Genomic DNA, 22,181 nt, shown 5'->3' on the forward strand with positions numbered 1-22,181 from the left:
GATGATATTTTGGTACTGATTTTAAACTATCAACATCATTCTGCTACAGAATAATCAAATTTTCTAATTCACAAAAGTTTACTAGATTACTACTTATTAGTATAAATGTCTATTGAAATCAAACATAACTGACTTGAGAATGAAACAAATCCCAAGCAAAAAAAAAAAAAAAAAAAAAATTCCAGCTGAACTCTTCGATGCCTTTCAAGGGTATTCTGAATGATAGGCAGTAGTAGTAATAGTAGTAAACCCCATTAAGTTGGTTACTACGTAGTCAGAGTCAACAATATCTCCTATTCATAAGGGTGGCTCAAATTGGTGAATTGGGTAACCACAGACTTGTAAATTTAACCTCCACACAAAGGAAAATAATGGAAACAGTAAATCAACAGTTAAAAAAAAGTAATGCAAGATTAAAATTTTATCAAGTAAGCTTGATAAAAGCAGAGCCATAAAGCAATCACAGAATGGATTTGTTAAAAAGAGAATATGCCTGACCAACCTGATTTAGATACTGTAAGGTTGTCACAAAGGAACTGGATGCAAAAGAAAAATTTTGACATCATAAACTCAGGTTTCAGTACAGCCCTTGATACTTATTTTATAGCCCAGGTATAGGAAAGATTCATGTTAAGGGATATGATGTCAAAATTATTCTTTTGTGTCCAGTTCCTTTGTGACAATCTTACAGTATGTAATTAGGTTGGTTCCCTAACATGAATCGTTGAAGAGGCTTCCATCATGCAGTGGGTGGATAATGATTGCAGTTTACCTTTACCTTTTTTTAAGACGTAGTCTTACCTGCTCTCTCAAAATTATAAGGTTACACTGCCTTATACTACTAAACTAATACTTGCCTAAAAAGAGAAGTATAATGTTGCATATTAATGTGCATTATCCTCTACAAGGAAATCTAATGTGAACCTCTCTTTCAATACATGTCAGTATCTCAGTACATGGCAACCAGTGATGTCATAAGCTTACAAGATGAGTTGTCATTGTCAGGTTTTAGGTGCATCAGCAACTTAGATCATATTGTATAAGCATGTATATTCACAGAATGAAAACCGTGAAATAACTCAAGGGAGGAACCCTACTCTCTCCACCTGAGATCAGGTGGAGTAGGGTGAAGAGGACTTTAGAAATTCCTTCAGTCAAAGACACGAATCAAACCCAGACTTGTCAAAACAACCAAGTGGCAAAACCACTATACCGTCACATAGGACATATAAGATGAGAGATACCAAAAGTATGAATAGTAACCTACAAAGTATGAGCAAATAAAGCTCTAAACCTGGCTAAGTAATACAGTGACAGTTATGGTGAGATTTGCAGCCCTATTTTATAGCCCATGAAAGATGCAAAATCTTACATGAAGGCACTGATCTCTCAAATTGTAAGGCTACCACAAAGAGTTGCCTTATATTGCACTACTAATAAGTAACACTTCCCTAAAAAGAGAAGAACAGTGGGTAAGAGTTAACTAAATGACCTTTTTAACTCCACAGTAAACTTTCCTGAAATAGCATGGCTGGTCAGTTAGCTAACAATCCAACATATATGACGTTTGTCTCTTTTCAGTTCTCGTTAGTTTCTAGTACTTGTGGTTAAAAGCCAACATTACTCGTATGTCACAACATATTAGCATAATTTATGCATATAGATATCTGTCACTGCAATTCTCAGCAGCAGACTTCACAGCAACTTCATATGGGTTCTCCTCATGTGAAACTCCCTAAAATCGACCAGAGAAATCATTTAGAATCTTGACAAGGCAAAAGACAAAATTTGTATTTTTAAGCAAGCATTAAGGGTTTAATGTTTCACAGAGCAGAAGGCAAAATAAAATTTTATTTCTAAAGTGACATTATGCTTGTAATGGTACTGAATTCAGTTGCCCTCTGCTTTTGCTACTTTGTTCTACATGTATTTCTGAATTGAAGGCTTCTACTTCTGCAAATTTCAGTAATATAACCCTAATAATGTTGTTTACAGTTAAGTTAGAGAATTGATTAAAGTATGAAATGAGGATAAACCAAAGTTTAATTATTAACCAACAGACTGTATTCTCCTGCAAGCATAATGTTCCACCTGATAATCAAGCACCATCATTCCTCATTTTTGCAACATTCATTTCTCGACTGCAGGTTTATCCTTTTGTAAATGTGCATAATCCAAGCTAAATAAAATAACATTGTTGGCATGGTTACATTATGGAAATTGACTATAGTATAGTAATAAATAGTAAAAAAATAAAAATTTTATTTCATTTCAAAATAACATGCTCTGATTTCTTGGTAGTGCTCAGATATACAACTCTTAAAGATCAGTCATCAGTTTTCTTTAAAGTATAAAAAACTTTTCCATATCTTACATATAACAGGGTGGATGTTTAGCAATCACATTGCATCAGACCTTTTAAGATAACCTAACTTAATTAAATAAGGGTAAGATGCCCAAAATTTGTCTTAGGAGCACCCAAGAAAGCAGAGCATCTTATTTTGTTACTGTTTAGTAACATGGTCAATTTCTGTAATGTAACTGCACCCAATAGTATTATTGTATTAAGGTTGAGTTACATAAATTTTCAAAAGAAGAAGACAGCAATCTAGAAATGAATGCCGAAGAAAGTAGCAAAAGTTACTAAAATATGAACAGCTTCTAAATATTCACTGATTTCATCATAAGTAAATATGAGTAGAAGAAGAAGACTAAAAAACTTTGAAGCACAACACAGATGCAATTGGTCACACACAAGGGAGCATAAATTTAAATTGAAAAAGACTGGATGCAGAATAGAAATGTGAGGAAATCTGTATTCAGCCAGAGAGTAGTCAATTGCTGGAACAAACTCCACCGAGTGTTTTGAAAGTGGATAGTTTGAATAAATTTAAAGGTTTGGGAAAATTATTACATGAAACTGGCAGATGAATTATGGATTTATTTATTATTTTATTTAATTTTTTGTCTGGCACAATATAAGCTTTGTTTCCTTCCAGCACGTTGCCAATACTAGTACATCATCGGGATAATTCTCCCCTCCCCCAAATTTTGTGAACAGGCTTTTTTACTATAAGCATAGCACTGCAGCAAAGTTCAATGCTGCTTCTTCAAAAAAAAACAAAAAAAAAAAACATAGTGACTTCTGATACTAGCATGTTGAGCAAAGTAAATTTTGCAACTGATTCTATTAGGGAAAATTGTCTCTATGTGCTGCTCAGTTTTTTTGAAAGTTATTGTTTTAGAAAAATAAAAGACAATAATGGGCCCATTCATGAATCTTGTAGGGGAGCAGAATTTGTAATTTTATTACTGGGTAACAATACAGGAAAATAAAATATCCAAAAAAATCTTTACAAATACTTTTAATGTCATATTTTAATAGTGCATAATTTGCCAATATCTTCTCCCCCTCCCCATATGGCTTGCCCTTGTACTGACTGAACATTAATTTTTTTAGAATAAATCAAGAAACACGTTCACTTTGTTAGCCTACAAATTTCATTACACACTTATTTATTAGTTTTTATTATCTATACAATACAGAAAACTTCCCAGTGTTTTATATTTTACTTCATGCATTATTATAAGTGCACTAAAGCATAAATGCATGAAGAAATAAAACTTAAACATTGCAATAAAATTATACATTAAATTATGATTGAAGATTAAATACTCAAGGCATAATATATTATGGGGAGAAATTAACTATATAATATCGGTGTATATACACCATAGTTTACCCATAAGTTTAACTATATAAGTAGTGTAATGGCATCGTTTAGATTTTATCTCATATTGTGGCTACCTTCACAACGAGATACCAGGTATTGCACTACTTCAAATAAACAACGCTTCTCTAATAGAGGAGACTACTGTTATTTATTCTCAGTGGGCACCACCACCACCCAGACGCATTTCAGAGCTTGTTGGCTCACTCATCGGTGGGCGTCTCCTCTATTAGAGAAGCGTTGTTTATTCGAAGTAGTGCAATACATGGTGTCTTGTTGTGAAGATAGCCACAATATGAGATAAAATCTAAATGATGCTGTTACACTACGTATGTAGTTAAACTATGGTTTATTTACACCGATTTTATATAGTTAATTTCTACCCATAACATATTATGCCTTGGGCATTTAGTCTTCAACATATCATTATCTTCACCATTTGGCATCTCTCATATCGTGAATTAACTTCACAACTATGATATCATGTCTGCATTATTTACCTGCCCGCACACTGATGAGTGACCAACAAGCTCCTAAATGCATCTGGGTGGTGGTCCCCACTGAAAATAAATAACAGTGGTCTCCTCTACCATAGAAGCATTATTTATGTGAAGTAGTGCAATACCTGGTATCTTGTTGTGAAGGTAGCCACAATATGAGATAAAATCTAAACAATGCTGTTACACTACATATGTAGTTAAACTTATAGGTAAACTATGGTGTATTGACACCGATATTATATAATTAAATTATGAAGATATAAACTATGAATATAAATCATGAAGATATATACAATGCATCCACAGTAAATAAATACCGTACATTGCAGATGCCTTCTTTGAACTGCTCTACTAAGACTTTTTGAATTATTATTAAAGCTTACTGCATTAACTACAGGAACTCCACAACTTACATAATACTCGACTTTAAGTTAAGTTTTTGCCGGCCGGTGCAAACTTAAAAAAATTGTGGAAACATATTTTGCATCCCATAGGAATAAATGAAAATATCATAATGTGAACCCAATAACACATTTTTTTTTTTTTTTTTTTTGTAATTCGTTCCAAGTCCTTGGAAGTTGAAAATTTTGCTATATTACTAAGCTATTTATCTCTTTAAAGGTCATATTTATAATGGAAATTGCACTACCCTTTCATTGTTATCATATGTTCCCATTATAAGAATCAATTTTGAACGCCTCTGTGATATTTTTGTAAAGCACGTTTCTGGAGGTCACGACCAAAAAACAATAAAAACAATTTGCACTTTCCAGTTTATTGGGCTTTTCTGTTAGTGCATCTAATTATAAACAGGTAGTAAATTCGATCTTATTGTATTTGCGATAATACCGATAACTGTAATTATGTGGGTTTTTACGTTATTATGGCAAAATGAGTTCCCCTTCACTGAAATCTTCAATCATACAAAAAACAAATTTTCAGAAACTCCTCTTCATTAATATTTACGTATTACAATGATGAGGGGAAAGCGACCAAGGAAAAGTGCAAGTGGTGGTAGTGCCGGGAAACAAAACAAAATTGATTTAGAAATGAAGATGAAATTGATTAAGAAGTACAAAGCAGGACAAAGTTTGTCATCAATTGCAAGGGAATTAGGTCTCGCTGCTTCAACAGTGAATACTATTTTAAAGGATAGTGCATGTATAAAAGAACATGTCAAAGGATCAATGCACTTAAGATCAACAGTGATCACAAAACAGCGTTCGGGTGCTATCTCAAAGATGGAACAGCTGTTAATAATGTGGATGGAAAATCAGATTCAGAAGCGAGTGCCCCTGAGTCTAATGACCCAAGCAAAAGCAACAAGTATTTATAAAGATATTCAGGATAAGTACGGTGAACCCCAACACAAGTTCATGGCAAGCATCGTGCTGGTTTCCACAACGTTAAAGTATGGGGTGAAGTTGCCAATTCTGCAGCTGCAGAGAAATTTTGTGATGTGTTGGAAAAAATTATTGATGAAGGTGGCTATTCAACGCAGCAAATTTTTAATGTTGACAAGACTGCTCTGTATGGGAAAAAAATGCCAGATTGAACATACATTGCTAAAGAGGAAAATACAATGCCATATTTCAAGGCATCAAAAGGTAGGGCCATGCTCTTGCTTGGGGCTAATACAGTGGGAGATTACAGATTAAAACCATTGCTTGTGTACCATTCTGGAAATACTCGTGCATTTAAGGGCATCAATAAAGCCACCCTACCCATACATTTCTGATCGAACCAGAGAGCATGTATAACAATATCTCTCTTTGAGGATTGGTTTAAATGCTGCTTCATTCCCAAGGTTGAAAAATATTGTAAAGACAACGACGTTCCTTTCAAGATTTTGCTTCTATTAGATAATGCTCCTGGACATCCTATGCATCTAGATGATTTCAATTAGAACATGAGAGTTATATTTCTACCGCCAAACACGACTTCACTCATCCAACCTATGGATCAGGGTGTTATTTCGAATTTAAAAGCATACTATTTACGCCCAACATTTGCTCAGGCATTTTCTGCAATAGACGATGAGAAAAATTTTACATTAAGAGACTTTTGGAAATCTTGCAATATTTACCAAGCCATCTTAAACATTAATAAGGCCTGAGCAGAAATTACTAAAAGCTGTTTAAATGGTGCATGGAAGAAAATATGCCCTCAGCACTTTTACAAGACTTCGAAGGATTTGAAAAAGATGAATCATATGAAGAGATTACAGATAAGATTGTAAAGGTTGCAGGGCTACTTCAGTTGGAGGTTGATGCCAAAGACGTGGAGGAGGTAATAGAGGAAGAAGATAAGGAATTATCTAACGAAGAACTTGACTTGCAGTGATAGTGAAAGAAGAAAATGCTGATGAAGCTCAAGATGAACCAAATGAGGAGCCAAGACGCTTCATCACAAGATAAAGAGATGGCAATGGCATTTCGTGAAATTGCATCAGCAATGGCAAGGTTTGAGGAGATGGATCCTGACAACAAATGATTCTTAAAAGTTAACAGAGGGGTGAATGATATGCTTGCTTGCTACAAAGAAATCTACGATGAAAAGAAAAAAGCCACCGTCTAGTCATCCATTAATGTGTTCTTTTGTAAGGTTGAGCAGCCGACCCCTTCTAAATTTCCACAGCCCTCAACCTCCGCAGTGGCATACTTATCAGCCGAAGATGCTGATTCTGACAACAATGCTCAAGAGGTAAAACTTACTGACGTTATACCTGTCTCCTCTCTTTTTTTGTAATTTTATAATTTTTAAATTGCACACTTTTGTAATTTTTCCTGAACAAGATAAAAAATTGAATAAATACAATAAATAATTCTATTTACATGTTCGTCGAACATTTCTTTTTCGATTCAATCAATTCAGCGAGCACAGTTGTGAGTGCTGCAGAAGCATGGGGGAAATTTCAACTTACACAGCATTCCGCAGAACACAACCCTTAAGTAAGTCGGGGAGTTCCTGTATTATGTGTTTCTAGAATCATAAATGCTTAGTCGGTTTCTATGTTTCTAGAATCATAAATGCTTAGTTGGTTTCTATGTTTCTAGAATCATAAATGAAATTTCTATGTTTCTATGAATTTATATGTTTCTAGAATCATAAATGCTTTTCATTTCTTCCCAAAATGTGACTTTTGGGAAGAAATGAAACTGATAATTTTATAATAACTTTACTAGTTTAAATAATACTTATCTGAATACTTACTAGTCATATTACTATTAGTATTAGCCATATAGTGCAAGGAAGCTACAGGCTTTTGCTGCAATGGCCAAAACAAAAATAGATAAGAAAATACAAATTATGCGCTTCCCTCTTCACGTAGGTAACTATCCAGTTGACCTTTGAATATCTTCAAACTGTCAGCCTCAACTATCTGCAAAGGCAAATTGTTCCAGTAATCAACAACTCACTGACTAAATGAAAACTTCCTACAGTTGAATTTAAACTTCACCCTTGTAATTTTAATTTATGGTCCTGGTTCTGGAAGTCTTTATAACACTGAAAATTCCACCTTTGTCCATTTTACTAAGCCCTCTAAGAACCATATAAATCTCAATCAGATCCCTTCTAAGGTGACTAATTGTCAAGCTCTGTAGCCCACATAATCAGTTCCCCGTACGATCGCCCTTCTACCACTCTAACTATGCAAGTTGCCTGTCTATGGACCCTTTCAAGAAGCTCAATGTCTTTTTTCAGATGAGGTCTCCATACTTGGACACAGTATTCCAAATGTGGTCTTACAATTGCCTTATACAGTGGGATTATGATCTCCCCATTGCTACAGGATATTGTTCAATAAATCATCGATAGGACACCGTAGGCTTTCCTGACTGCCTGTTTACACTACTCAGAAAACTTCATATCTGCCCGTATTATAACTCCCAGATTCCTTTCTTCCTCTACTGTTTTTAATTCAATCTCACCAAGTGTATAAGTTATTTTGGGGTTGCTATTCCCCAAGTGTAAGACCTTGCATTTTGTGGCATTAAAACATAGCTGCCACTTTTCTGACCATTCTTGAAGTCCATTCAAGTCATCCCGAAGGAGTCCTGCTTGGTACTAATCATTAACGACTCTCCCAATCTTTATGTCATCTGCAAATTTTGACATCACACCCTTTATCCCTTCGTTGATGTCATTTATGAAAATAAACAACAGTGGTCCAAGAATTGATCCTTGGGGTAACCCACTTCTCACATTACACAAATCTGAAGAATATCAATTAATCACAACTCTCTGCCTTCTGCCCTCAATCTTTCCAGTAATGCCAACATGCTCCAGCTTATACAGTAACCTCTCATGAGGGACTGAGTCAAATGCTTTGCTAAAATCCAAATAAACTATATCAAAATTGTTCCCTACATCTAATTCATGAGTAATTGTGCCAAAATAGCTTAACAAGTTAGTTAGATAAACATGATTTATCCCTTAACAATACCACGTTGTGTGTTCTTTAGAATGCCATTTCTATCCAAATGTCCCTGGATTGCACTCTTAATCATTATCTCTAAGATTTCCTCAACCAATGAAGTCATATTAACCGGTCTGTAGTTACTGACTTCACTCTTAGAACCACCTTTATGTATTGACAATATGTTGGGACTTTTCCAATCCAACGGAATCTCTCCCAAGTCGAAAGATGCCCTATTAATAATAACCTCAGGGGTCCAATACATTCTCTAGCTGCCTCCATCTAAATTATTAGGTATATGCCATCAACTCTAGGAGCTTTACTTGCCTGTAGGCTCGAAAGTTTTTTCTAATAAACAGTCATCCATACTTTTTAAATCACTAATTTCATATCGCTCAGCCTCACCCGTACAGCCTCTCCTAGACATAAAGGATCTTTTGTCAGAAAAGACCTATGCGGAGTACATATTCAATTCACCAAAAATGTTAGCTGGGTTATCTAAGACTTTGCCACACCCAATACACAAGGGTCCATGATGTTGTAGAGCAGAGCAGATATCACCTTTTCAGGGCACACAAAAGGAGATATTGTTGTAAACGTTGGAACTAATGACATAAAGAGTAAGAGATCTGCAGATTTACTCAACAAGTACAGGTCAATGTTGAAAAAGAAGTCGCGAGTTAGGGTTGAATGTGAAAGTGTCTGCAATTCTGCCCAGACACGATAAGAGGGAGTATATATAATGAGAGCCTTGTCAATCAATTCGACCCTGGAGAGATTGTGCAAGGCTCGAGGAGTAGAATTTTTTTCAGCCTGGTCTGTGCTTGTTAATAGAAGAGAATGCTTCTACAGGGGTGGGATACACTTAAATAGAAAGGGTGCAAGAATATTTGCTGATGCTATCGAGACAGTGTTAGGTGGGTCGGAAAACTGCTAGCATGGGGGAATACACAGATTAAAAGGTTAACAGTGGCGCAGGCAAAGGCAAAAGTGATTCTTGCACTGCTTCTATTAGAATGGGCAATAGACTAGAAAGCAAGGCAATAGAGATTTCCAGGACTGCTGGGAGTCATAGTGGAACAAGTAAATACATGGGATAGGAACAGGTGCATGTATACTTGCATGTACACCAATGCTAGGAGTATAGTTAATAAATTTGATGAACTTGAAGTGCTAGTAAAGACATCAAAGGCAGATATTATTGGGATATCAGAGACGTGGTGTCACACAGATATAGGCAGTGCAGAGTTGGAATTTGGGGAGTACAATGTGTATAGGAAGGATAGATAGGATAGGAAGGGAGGAGGGGTTATGCTGTTAGTTAAGAAACACATAAAATCTAAGGAAGTGCATCCAATTGATGCTGTTGGACAATGCAGTATTCCACTAGCTCTGTCTGGTGTGAAATAAGCACTGGGAAACGAAAAATGAGGGGTGTGTGTTATAGGCCTAATGAATCTGATGAGTATAATGAGCAAATGTGCAGAGAAATAGAGTGGGCCAGTAAATCAGAATGTCTTATAATGGGAGATTTTAACTTTCCAGATATTGACTGGAACTTGTGGGTTGATCACTTGCACACTAGCAAGACTTTTGTGGATTTATTCAATGACTGTTTTCTACAGCAACATGTTTGAGAGGCAACCAGAGGGAGTAATACTCTTGATCTGATTATTAGTAGTGATTCTTCATGCATTAAGAAACTGCACATAAAAGAACCACTGGGCAACAGTGATCACGATGCATTGATGTGGGGATTTTTTAAAGATGTAACTACCATCAAGGCTAAAGGGAAGAGCTTTTGCTTTCATAATGCTGACTATAGAGGTCTGAGAAGGTTTTTAAATTCTGTACAATGGGATCAACTGGTGATGTTACCAACAGTGAATTCTAAATGGGAAGCCTTCAGGGACTTAATTTTGGAGGCTACTAGGCTTTTCATTCCAACTAAGAAATGTCAGATGAATTAATGAGGCTAGTGGCAGAGAAGAAGAATGTATGGGATGCATATAAACTCTAGAAGGAAACGGATGAATCAGATTGGACCACTTCACATAGATGGGTTGACTATTGATGATCATGCTCAGGTAGCTGATAAATTGAATGAGTATTTTGCATCTACATTCACACATGAGGAGTTATTCAATGAGGGGAGTGCCAGAAGTTTATCAAACGCTAACAGGGAGCTAAGTGATTTTGTAATAACTGAGAGCAAAGTGGAGAAGAAATTGTTGAAGTTAAACATAAGGAAGACACCTGAGGTGGACTGGATCTATCCCGTTATATTAAAAGAGGCAGCAAAAGAAGTAAGTAAATCCTTAGCCATAATTATGAGAGCTTCCTTGGACTCAGGGGAGGTCCCCATGGACTGTAGGTGTGCAAATGTATCACCAATTCACAAAGAGGGTTCAAAAGGTGACACAAGTAACTATAGACCTGTTAGTTTAACTTGTGTTCCGGAGAAAATAATGGAGTCACTAGTTAAAGAAGCTTTGCAGGATCATTTAGACAAGACTACAGTAATAATTAAGACACAGCATGGGTTTGTTAAAGGGAGGTCTTGTTGTCTGACCAATTTGATTGGATACTATGATGTGGTTACAAAGGAACTGAATGTCACAAATAATTTTGATATCATATACTTGGATTTCAGGAAAGCTTTTGATATTGTTGCACAAGGAAGACTGCTGTACAAATTGGAGAGGTATGGCATCAAGGGTAAGCTGCAACAATGGATAAAGGGATGGTTGAGTGCGAGACAACAGACACTGGTAATCAATGGACACTGCTCTTCGTGGAGAAATGTTATTAATGGAGTTCCCTGATATACCTTCGGTGTTGAGTCCATTGTTGTTTTGCATATTTATCAATAATATTGATGAAGGTATATCAGGTTTAATGTCCAAGTTTACAGATGATACAAAGGTTGGCAGGCTTGTTAATGACAGTAATAACAGTATGCTACTCTAACTGGATCTAGATAAGTTGGGAAAATGGGCTGAGAAGTGGCAACTGGAGTTTAACAATGCAAATGTAAACTATTGCATATGGGTAGCAATAACCAAAGAGAAATGTACCAACTAGGTGGTACTATACTCAGGAAAGTGGAAAAGACCTCGGGGTAATTGTGCAGACAAATATGAAGTTCCATGAGTAGTGCAGATGGGCTGCTAGGGCAGGTCATGGAGTCTTGTCAATGATGTATAGGAATTTTGCTAGCAGGGACAGGGAGATGACAATCCCGTTATACAACGCAATGGTCAGGCCACACCTAGAGTACTGTGTACAGGTCTGGAGGTCTCTTTTTAGAAAGGATGTAGAGTTGCTAGAACGAGTACAAAGAAGGGCAACAAGATTGGTGAGGAGAAAAAAGAGGCGCTCTTACCAAAAAAAGGCTTTTTTAAGTTCTACAAATTGTAGTGCCTGGAGAGTAGGCACCTGCGAGGTGATCTGATTGAGGTGTATAAGGCCTTGAATGGGTTGAGCAAGCCGAATGCTCATGGGATTCTTCGTCTTGCTCAGACTAAGAACCTGAGGGGGCACAGTTTCAAATTGAGGAAAGATAGTTGTAGAATAGATGTGTGGAAATTTGCCTTTAGCCAGCGGGTAGTTGATTGGTGGAACAGGCTTCCATCTTTTGTTGTGGAAGCTAATAGCCTAAATAAATTTAAGGCTGAGCTGGACAGGCATTTGGAATGAATGGAGGGATGAAATGGAAGGTTTTTTTTTTGGCTGATGCTGCATAAGCTTGCTTTCTTGCATCGTATGCCTCTACTAATGCTAATGCTAAGGCACCTGGTATGGATGGGATCTATGCAGTTATATTTAAGGAAGTGGCAAAGGAAGTAAGCAAACCTTTAGCCATAATTATGAGAGCATCATTGGACCCAGGAGAGGTCCCCACGGACTGGAGGTGTGCAAATGTATCCCCAATTCACAAAGGGGGATCAAAGGGTGACACGAGTAATTACAGACCAGTTAGTTTAACTTCTGTTCCGGGTAAAATAATGGTTGAGTTAAAGATGCATTGCAGGATCATCTAGACAAGACTGCAGCAATAATTCACACTCAGCATAGGTTTGTTAAGGGAAAGTCTTGTCTGAAATATTTGATTGGATTACAAACGAACTGAATGCAACAAATAATTATGATATCACATACTTGGATTTCTGGAGAGTTTTTGATACCGCTGCACATGGAAAACTGCTGTACAAATTGGAGTGGTATGGCATTAAGGGCAAGTTGCTAGAATAGATAAAGGGATGGTTGAGTGAGAGACAACAGAGAGTGGTAATCAATGGACACTGCTCTTCATGGACTAATGTTATTAGTGGAGTTCTCCAGGGTTTGGTGCTGGCCCTGTTGTTGTTTTGTGTATTCATTAATGATACTGATGAGGGTATATCAGGCTTAATGTCCAAGTTTGCAGATGATACAAAGGTTGGTAAAGTTTGGTGCTGGCCCTGTTGTTGTTTTGTGTATTCATTAATGATACTGACGAGGGTATATTAGGCTTAATGTCCAAGTTTGCAGATGATACAAAGGTTGGGGGCGCCTCCGTAGCCAGGTGGGAAGGAGCAGCAGTGCGTAGTACACGCTTTTTGATTAGACCGGGGTTCGAACCCGTCACCACCAAATACGGAGGATGCGGAAAGGTCAGGGAATGACCACCGCATATCCCGGAGCAATATGGCCTTAGTTGCTAATGCTCCTAAAAACCAAATAACAACAACAACAAAGGTTGGTATCATCTGCAAAATGTTGGTATCATCTGTTAATGAAGGTAAAGACAGTATGCTACTGTAACAGGATCTAGATAATTTGGGAAACTGGGCTGAGAAGGGGCAACTGAAGTTTAACATTGACAAATGTTAAACTTCAGTTGCAAATTCTTGTCATTGATATATAAGAATTTTGCTAGCAGGGACAAGGAGGTGATTATCCCATTGTACAAGGTCAGGCCACACCTTGAATACTGTGTACAGGTCTGGAGGCCTCATTTGTAGAGTTGCTAGTACGAGTACAAAGAAGGGCAACAAGATTGGTGAGGGGAACAAAGGGGTGCTCTTACCAAAGTAAGTTTAAATTATGCAAACTGTAGCACCTGAAAACTAGGCACACGCGAGGTGATCTGATTGAGGTGTATAAAGCCTTGAACTGGTTGAGCAAGCTTAATGCTGATAGGATTCTTCCTCTTGCTCAGATTAAGAACCTGAGGGGGCATAGATTCAAACTGTAGAAAGACAGATGTAGAACAGATGTGCAGAAATTTGCCCTTAGCACGCAGATAGTTGATTGCTGGCACAGACTTCCATCTCTTGTTGTGGAAGGTGATAGCTTAAATAAATTTAAGGCTGAACTGGACAAGCATTTGGAGTGAATAGATGGGTGAAATGGGAGGGTTTTTCTTTTTTTTTGGCTGATGCTGCATAAGCTTTCTTTCTTGCATCGTATGCCTCTGCAAATGCTAACATTACTATCCCATCAGATAAATGCAGGCCCTTCTCCCCCTCTTGACTAGCAGTTTCCTTGAACCCTTAGGGTACAAGGAAACTTGAACCTTAAATGATACTGACAAAAACCCTTGAACTACCCTATGTTCAAATAAATATTGTTTCTACATAAATTCCTTCTGCCTAGAGGCATCGTATGCCTCTGCTAATGCTAACATTACTTTGATCTATACCAGGGGTCGGTAACCTTTTTGAGTGAAGTGCCATTTTTGATCTAATTAAAAAAAAGAGAATCCGAAGAGCCGCACTTCAGCTCAAACTGGGGGGAAGGGGGGAGTTTAAGAAATGGAATAGAGTGGGAAGATGTTTTATTAAAAAAATATATATTCTGAAATATTATTTATTAATAATATTTCTAATTAATGTGACTTTTGCTGCTGAGCAAGTCCCTCAACATCAGGGAAGTATGCTGTAATTTTCATCTTTAAGCATGCTGAGAGACTAATTGTTCAGACGGTTTCTTCATTTATTTTTAATATATTTTATGTTCAAAAATATTTGCCCGCTGAAATTCATTGAACCAAAAACTGAGAAGTCAACCGCAAATATTTTCAAATTTATATGCATGTCAGGTTGGACACGTCCAACACAATTTGTTCTTGCTTTTTCAACTCATCTATCGACATCCATTTATGAAGAATTGCAAGGGCAGCCTTTTGCCTCTTCAAATCCTCAATTTCAGTTTTAAGGCATTTGAGTCTTGCATTCCACATGCCCTTGATTATTAAGTCCTCTTAACTCCATTTCAAGCTTTGCTTCATGTGGGCTAAAAGCTAAAGAGCTGCAGTTACATGCTCAAAGAGCCACATGCATTTCACAAGCCACAGGTTGCCAATCCCTGATCTATACCATCAGATAAATGCAGGCCCTTCTCCCCCCCCCCCCCGATTGACTAGCAGTTTCCTTGTACCTTAAGGGTTCAAGGAAACTTGAACCTTCAATGATACTGACAAAACTCTTGAACCACCACCTTTATTCAAATGAATATTGTTTCTACAATATAAATTTCTCCTACCTACAAGTGCGGCCCACACTGACAAAAATTCCTCCCCAAGAGCTATGAAGACTTCCTTCAGTCTAATCAATAACCTTATTATATTAAAGTGCTTAATTATATAGTTTGAGGGTTATTGGTTTGAAAAAAAAAAAAAAACTGTTACCATGGATTTAAGCACTTTTTTTAATGAACTTAATCAATAAATTAATAATTTCTTTCAAACAGATAAATCCTCAAATTACAAACTAAATTAGACACATTGTAACTTATCTTGCATTTTTAACTTAACGAAGTACATATGCATTGAAATGAAGGTGAAGTTATTTTTTTCAGTAAGTTGTTTCTACTCTTAAAAGCTAATCTTTTTTTCACAGTGATGACATTATATATAAAGAAAAATATTTATGCAGCAGTGAGCCAGAATTTAACTGGAAGAAAACACTTGAGATCTTCTTTGGGCAATTATCTATTTGGTACACAAGGGAGAGTCTGCTTGTATATTAAATTATGTAGATGTAAACAATACATTGACAGCAAATGCAGTACAAATAACAAGAGAATAAAGAATACAAAAAAAATAAAAGTACTATACAATTTTAGTGAAATTGTATAGTATTTAATGAAACTTTTTTATACTCAAATTAAAAAACATGATTTTAGTCACTTTACTTGCCAACCTGCTATGCTTCTTGGTGATCAACAATACCTTTTTGAGAAAATTCTCTCACTTGGAACTGAAATTGCAACTATGGCAAAATCTACTTTAGATTCACAAAGCCTGGAATGATTCACCTTCCTACCACCAATTTAGTAGATTTTGGGATATATTTAAATACAGTATATTTAGATTTTATCGTTTGGGATGACGTATGTACTGGATCTAGTCATTTTGTTTTTGTAACTGGAGTACCAGTATATCAGTTGTAAATATCACAAAGACAGTTAGGTGGCCATGATTCTACTAAATGGCTCAAATCATTAGATTATTAACGAATCAGTCATTAATAATCTAACTGCAGGGTGTGTTTGTGCCTATCTTTCTCTAAAATTCCTAACTTTTGGTAGAACTGTTCTTTAGTTGCAAAGTAAAGTGGCACCATTCACCAAGGAAAGATTATATGTATATATTAAACTGGAAAACTTGAAAGGAAACATATCCTAATGTGGTACTTACTTTAAGATTCTCCCTTCTGTAATCAGAATCATCATCATCACTACTACCATTATATGAATGCTTAGTTGAATGTTTCCTAGTAAAAGAATAATTGTTTTAATTTTCCAATCTCTCTTGCTCTTTTGTTTATAGTATATATCCAAAAATATAGTTAAACATTCTTCAGCGTAAAAAAAACTCAAATGTATATTATGTACATCTTGGTATATACTTATATCTTAGTTTTGTTATTTTATTTCCTATTTTTATTATCTTGGTTTTAAACTTTCTGTTCTGCTCACATTCTTATGCACATACAATTACCAAAAATAACTAGACCAAACATATTTCAAAGAACCTTTTACCAATATAATATTTAATAACATGTCAGCTCTAGCCTTAATTACTGTTGGTAGATTTCAATTTTTGATAATAGAAAAAACTGAGTATTTGGCCCATTCTCCCTTTAACACAGCAAAAAGTTCAGCTACTAATTGCAGGCAGCATGTTGGCCTGACCCAAGGTCAATGTTCCAGTTCAAGATGCTCAATGGGGTTAAGGACAGAACTCTCAACTGGCCAATAAAAGCTTGTGCAGTATTACATGGTACAATGTCATGCTGAAACAGAAAAGGATCCCCCCCCTCCATACTGCTAGCACAGTGTAGAAAAAGTGGAACTGTTCAGAACGTCTGTACATCACATGGTATTCATTCCAGAAATGACAATCAATGGTTCACACTCAAAACCACAAAAAAAAAAAAAAAAAAAAAAAACCCTAAACAGCAACAGAACCTTTGCCAAACTTCACAGAGGGACAACAAACCGGTAAATATCATTATCTGGGTTTCTGATTGTGATGCTTGGTTTATGTGCTGTAGTTCATCATGGAAATGCAATGCTATGCAACTTTATACATTCATTCTTGTACTAATATCAATTACAATAGCTCCCTGAACTGCTGGTGGACAGTATTCGATGAAAACTTATAGAATATATGTACCACCCTTCTGAACACCTTTCAATCTCTATCAATTTTTACCCAAACATACCAGCTACTGTAAATCTACAGTGTTGCAGTTTTAAATCAATGGTATGAACATTCTGACTACTAATATGGCATCCTGTGATGACTCCTTGTTGTAAATTGCTAAGCTAAAAGCCTCAACCTATTTAATGTATTTCATTGACTGTAACATGAACGCCATTGCTTTTATACCTATTCCTGACAGGGTGGTTCATTTTTTCCAAATCACAGAGATGTCTATGACACCGCTGAGGTTAAACTGACCAGGCTATAGTTATCCATTTTTTCGTATCCTCTCCTCTTTGTGTATTGGTGAGACTTGTTATTGTTATTTGGTTTTTAGGAGCATTAGCAACTAAGGCCATATTGCTCCGGGGATATGCGGTGGTCATTCCCTGACCTTTCCGCATCCTCCGTATTTGGTGGTCACAGGCTCAAACCCCGGTCTAATCAAGAAGCGTGTGCTATGCACTGCTGCTCCTGCCCACCTGGCTAAGGAAACGCCCTTGGTGAGACATGGCATGTGTAAGAAGAAGAAGAAGGGGGAGTCAAGAAATACTGAAAATGTTCATGGTGTCAGGGATGTCTATAAATAGTCACTTGAAAATTTAACAAGGCAATTAAATGAAAAGCAAAAAAAAACATGATATGGATAGAAATGTAATTCTACTTTAAAACAATAAATAATAAATATGCATTTTTAAGGTAAATTTCAAAGTTCATTGGAGGATCTGGTAAAAAAAAAAAATAATAATAATAAATAAAATACACAAGAAATTCTAATTAACCAGATAATTGGTACCCAATTATGACAATATTTCAAATTAAACTTTGGAATTTGTTTTCACATCTACAAAAAGAAAAGAAGGAAAGGAGGAAAAATTAATCTTACTGTACCGTCTTAAGGTTAATGAACAAGGTAGAGAACTATGCATAAATCAATCAAGTTTTTTGACAATTTTAAAGGATATAAAACAAAAACCCTACATACCTTGGCTCTCACAAGTAATTCAGCAAGGTGATGCAATTCTATGACAAAAGGTCAAAGAAGTGATTCTGAGAATGTACCTGCATGGTCAGACAAATCCACAGAAATAAATGCAAAAATAGCAAAAGTGAGGGACAATGGTGCTTGATTATCAGGTGGAACATTATGTTTGCAGGAAAATGCAGTCTGTTGGTTAATAATTAAACTTTGATTTATCCTCATTTCATTCCTGTGGCTTTCCTCTGTGTAAACTTAAACTAAATGGACAGGGAAATCATCACCGTATGTATTGGGTTAATGAAACCCATAACTGCCTTCAGTAAGATAATTGAACCTTAAAGTTTTAATGGTACTATTACAGATCAAAGTTCTCTTGAAGTGTTAATGAATAATGTAGTTCTTGCAATAAAGAACATGTTTCCAGATGTAAGTGTTCATTTGGATACTAAATTTCCTGACTAATTAGTAGATCATCAGGGAGAACTCACAAATACTCTAAAATATCTTCAAGCCTTATGCTTCTGAACTTTTTTTTTTCATGTGAGGATACTATAATGTAAAAAAACATTATGGAAATCCTAAAGTCTCGAAACTTTATTAGACATGTTGGACAGAACTTGTGTAGTTGAGACCCTTAGCTGGACAGACAACTTGTGTAGTCGAGACAATTAGCGGGTCTTGACTACACAAGTTGTCTATCCAACATGTGAGGATACTATAATGATACTAAAGTGTACAGCTATAAACCACTGTCATATATTTGAGTATAAATATACACAATTCTAAACATACTTACATAATTTTCAATCACATATACATTAGGACAGAAGCAAAAGTACTCTAAGAATTATCATATCTTATTTTTCATTTCCACTTATCACAGTCTTATTTTCCAAATAATAATAACAGATCATGTCTTTCTAGAATTCTCTATCCTATTACAAATTTATACTATAGTTTATTTACTGTCTCTACTGTAACTTCAGTATCACATACCTGCAATTTATCAATGCTAACAGAAGTGAGCTTATACATTAGCAATAGTGTTCTATATGTAAGACAATGCATCTGAAACATATTTATACAAGTTGACTAATCCAGCATAGTGATGGGTAAGGTTTAAAATAATACCTAGTAATATTTACTAGCATCTTTAATTTGGTAATAAAAGCCTACTCTGAGGAGGTAAGGATGTTGGGCCTTAGTGAATGATGATTTAATTCAGTAATAAGTGTTATTAAAGGGTCTACTGTATTCAAAGATATTTGTGAATTTTTATAAATGCTAAGAGTCAATATTATGATTACACATTTAGTATACTTCTGCAATGCACACACAAAGTATTCATTTTACTTTACCCATAGGCAATCTGCATTATGTGATCAACTTGTCTATGATATTTTTAAAGTGGATAAAGAATGATGTGGAGATTGGTTATATGGCCAAAAATAAGGTTCCAGATTAATATTCGGTGGTTACTCTATTTAATCAGTAATATCTCTCAGTTACATCACTGCATTCAATTTTTCTCTCAAATAGTTAGAGGGATGAGGGGAAAAAAACACTTAGTTCTAGATTTGATCATTCATATATATATATATATATATATCCAAACTAATAATGAAATTCTTTTATTCATTAAACAACTTGTTGGACCACTATGATGTGCTTATATCTTGATTTACAAATGTCAGTTAGTCATTTGTGCAAATACATAAATTACTTAATTTTCTATTTAAAAATTAATTCACTAAATTCTGGTTTATATCATGAACTTAATTCCTGGTTGAGATTTTTCAAATTATATATAATTTATCTTTGTGGATGCAAGACCTGTGGCCAAAATCATGAACAAACATATATTCACGAAGGATTTTGTTTGATAATGTATAATAGATTATTTACAAAACATGATCTTAAATGTACTGAAGCATTCAAAATGGAAAAAATAACAGGTTGGTCTTTACAATCTGGTACCCCTTCAGATTGATTGTCGCAAGTAGCAGTGATTGACATGCCTAGTCCGCTACGGTTAGTCTTAGTTAGTTAGGGAGTTTATCCCCCCCCCCTTGGCGCTGTTTCAAAATCGGAAAACGATTTCTCGATTTTAAAACAGCGCCGAGGGGGGAGGGGGAGAGCGATACACCCTAAGACTAACCATTGCGGACTAAGCGCGACAATTAATCGGAAGGGGTATCAGATTGTAAAGACTACCCCAAAGATAAAATAGGTATTAATTGTGACATCAAAATGTACATAATTATTAAGGCAAAAATAAAGCAGTGGGCAAACTAAAGTGTCATTTCAACTTTATCATAAAATAAATAAATTATTAACTCCAAAATAAATTTAAATAAAGGTTTGTTTTATTTCTAAATAACCACGATTTTGATTGTTTCATAATTGATCTGCATTAGCTTTTCGTTGATATAACATTGTCATTACATATCCTGCACTGTAAATAAAAAAAAAAAAAAAAAAGAAAGAAAAGCATTTATCTTCAGTAAAATTAGTACTGATATCAGAGTCTATTCTATGAGGCTGATGACAGGCTGTTTAATAGTTATCAAAAGATATCCAAGATGATCAGATCCTTTTCATCATCAGAAGAGAGCCACTTTTTGATGAAGATACCCAATGGTTCTTCATCAGAAATACATAAATATGCTAAACTTTTTACTGAACTGCATTTCGGCAAGTTTACATATTTATGATGATCAACTACACATGCGTCTAATGCTAGTAGATGGATGTGAATGATAGCCGAATGTTTCCAAAAAGAAACAGAAGGTTGTGAAGGCTAATTATTACATACTGTGACTTACCTTTTGCCCATATCAAAACAACCGAAAATTCAAAATTAATTTTTGAATTTTTGCCGACACCAGTTCGGATTATTTCATGGGAATTTACTAAGCCTACAATTATTTACATCATCGTGTCTTCAGTTCTGAAATAAAAATCTAGGTGTAGTAACAGTGTAGACAAATGAATTCGCATATAGCTCAATATATGAAAAAACATTGCACTATAAAGCACTTATAATTATTACGTTAATAATTTTTTATAACAACACTTATTTAATACAGAGTACAATACTCTGCATGAGATAACACCGTCCAAACTTACAACGCCACCTGTAATCCAAAATCTTTTTTTTTTTTTTTTTTCATGTTACAGTATGTTTTCGTATGCGTGTGACGCGTCAAAATATTATCTTGTACAAATTATTGGAAGCACCTAACTCGTCGCCATCTAGTTATGCGTTTCCACCATTATATTTTTAAGTTTTATGGTTCCTTTCAAATAACCTTTCATAGGCCTCCGTAACCGAGTGGTCAGGGGCGGGAGTGCAGTAGCACACGCTCTTTGAGTAGACCGGGTTTCAAGCCCCTGACTTCTGAATACGGTCGATCTACCAACCTGCACTGGACCAGTGTGGCAGATTATGGTCCATTTCTCTCTGCATGAATTGTTGAGGAGGCTTCCATCCTGCAGTGGGTTGATAATGGCTGCACTTCACCTTTTTAATTTTTCAAATAACGGAGGAGAAGAGATTATTAGAGCACGATTTCTCTTTCTTTTATTTATTTATTTTTCAGGTATCATTATCTCATATTTTAGCTGACGAATTTTAGCTTATGTAGCCGCGATTTACTTGACGAATATTAGTTTACGTAGCTGCAAATTATTTTATGAATATTAGCATATATAGACACGAATTGTACCTTATCTCTCTCTCTCTCTCTCTCTCTCTCTCTCACACACACACACACACACTCTTCCCACTCCTCGCTCACTGTCTATACTATATCGGAAACTCGCGTGTAGCAAAGTGGTTACAACTCCTCCC

The 22,181-nt window shown here is 35.7% G+C and overlaps 1 protein-coding gene across 1 annotated transcript in view; it reads right to left on the bottom strand.

Moving 5' to 3' along the window:
- The window catches only part of ncm (pre-mRNA-splicing factor nucampholin), a 178,289-nt gene extending 156,965 nt beyond the window's left edge, over window positions 1-21,324 (bottom strand). The window contains exons 1-2 of the mRNA XM_090387908.1: window positions 21,154-21,324; window positions 16,336-16,411 (exon numbers count right to left, since the gene is read on the bottom strand). Coding sequence (XP_090244034.1) covers window positions 16,336-16,411; window positions 21,154-21,164 — 87 coding nt within the window. The 5' untranslated portion in view covers window positions 21,165-21,324. The remainder of the gene's footprint in view (window positions 1-16,335; window positions 16,412-21,153) is intronic.
- Between the last annotated feature and the right edge of the window lie 857 nt (window positions 21,325-22,181).

The sequence above is a fragment of the Mastigoproctus giganteus genome, chromosome 13 (genome assembly GCF_048544385.1).
Source record: "Mastigoproctus giganteus isolate SK-2022 chromosome 13, ASM4854438v1, whole genome shotgun sequence".
NCBI classification, from domain to species: Eukaryota; Metazoa; Arthropoda; class Arachnida; order Uropygi; family Thelyphonidae; genus Mastigoproctus; species Mastigoproctus giganteus.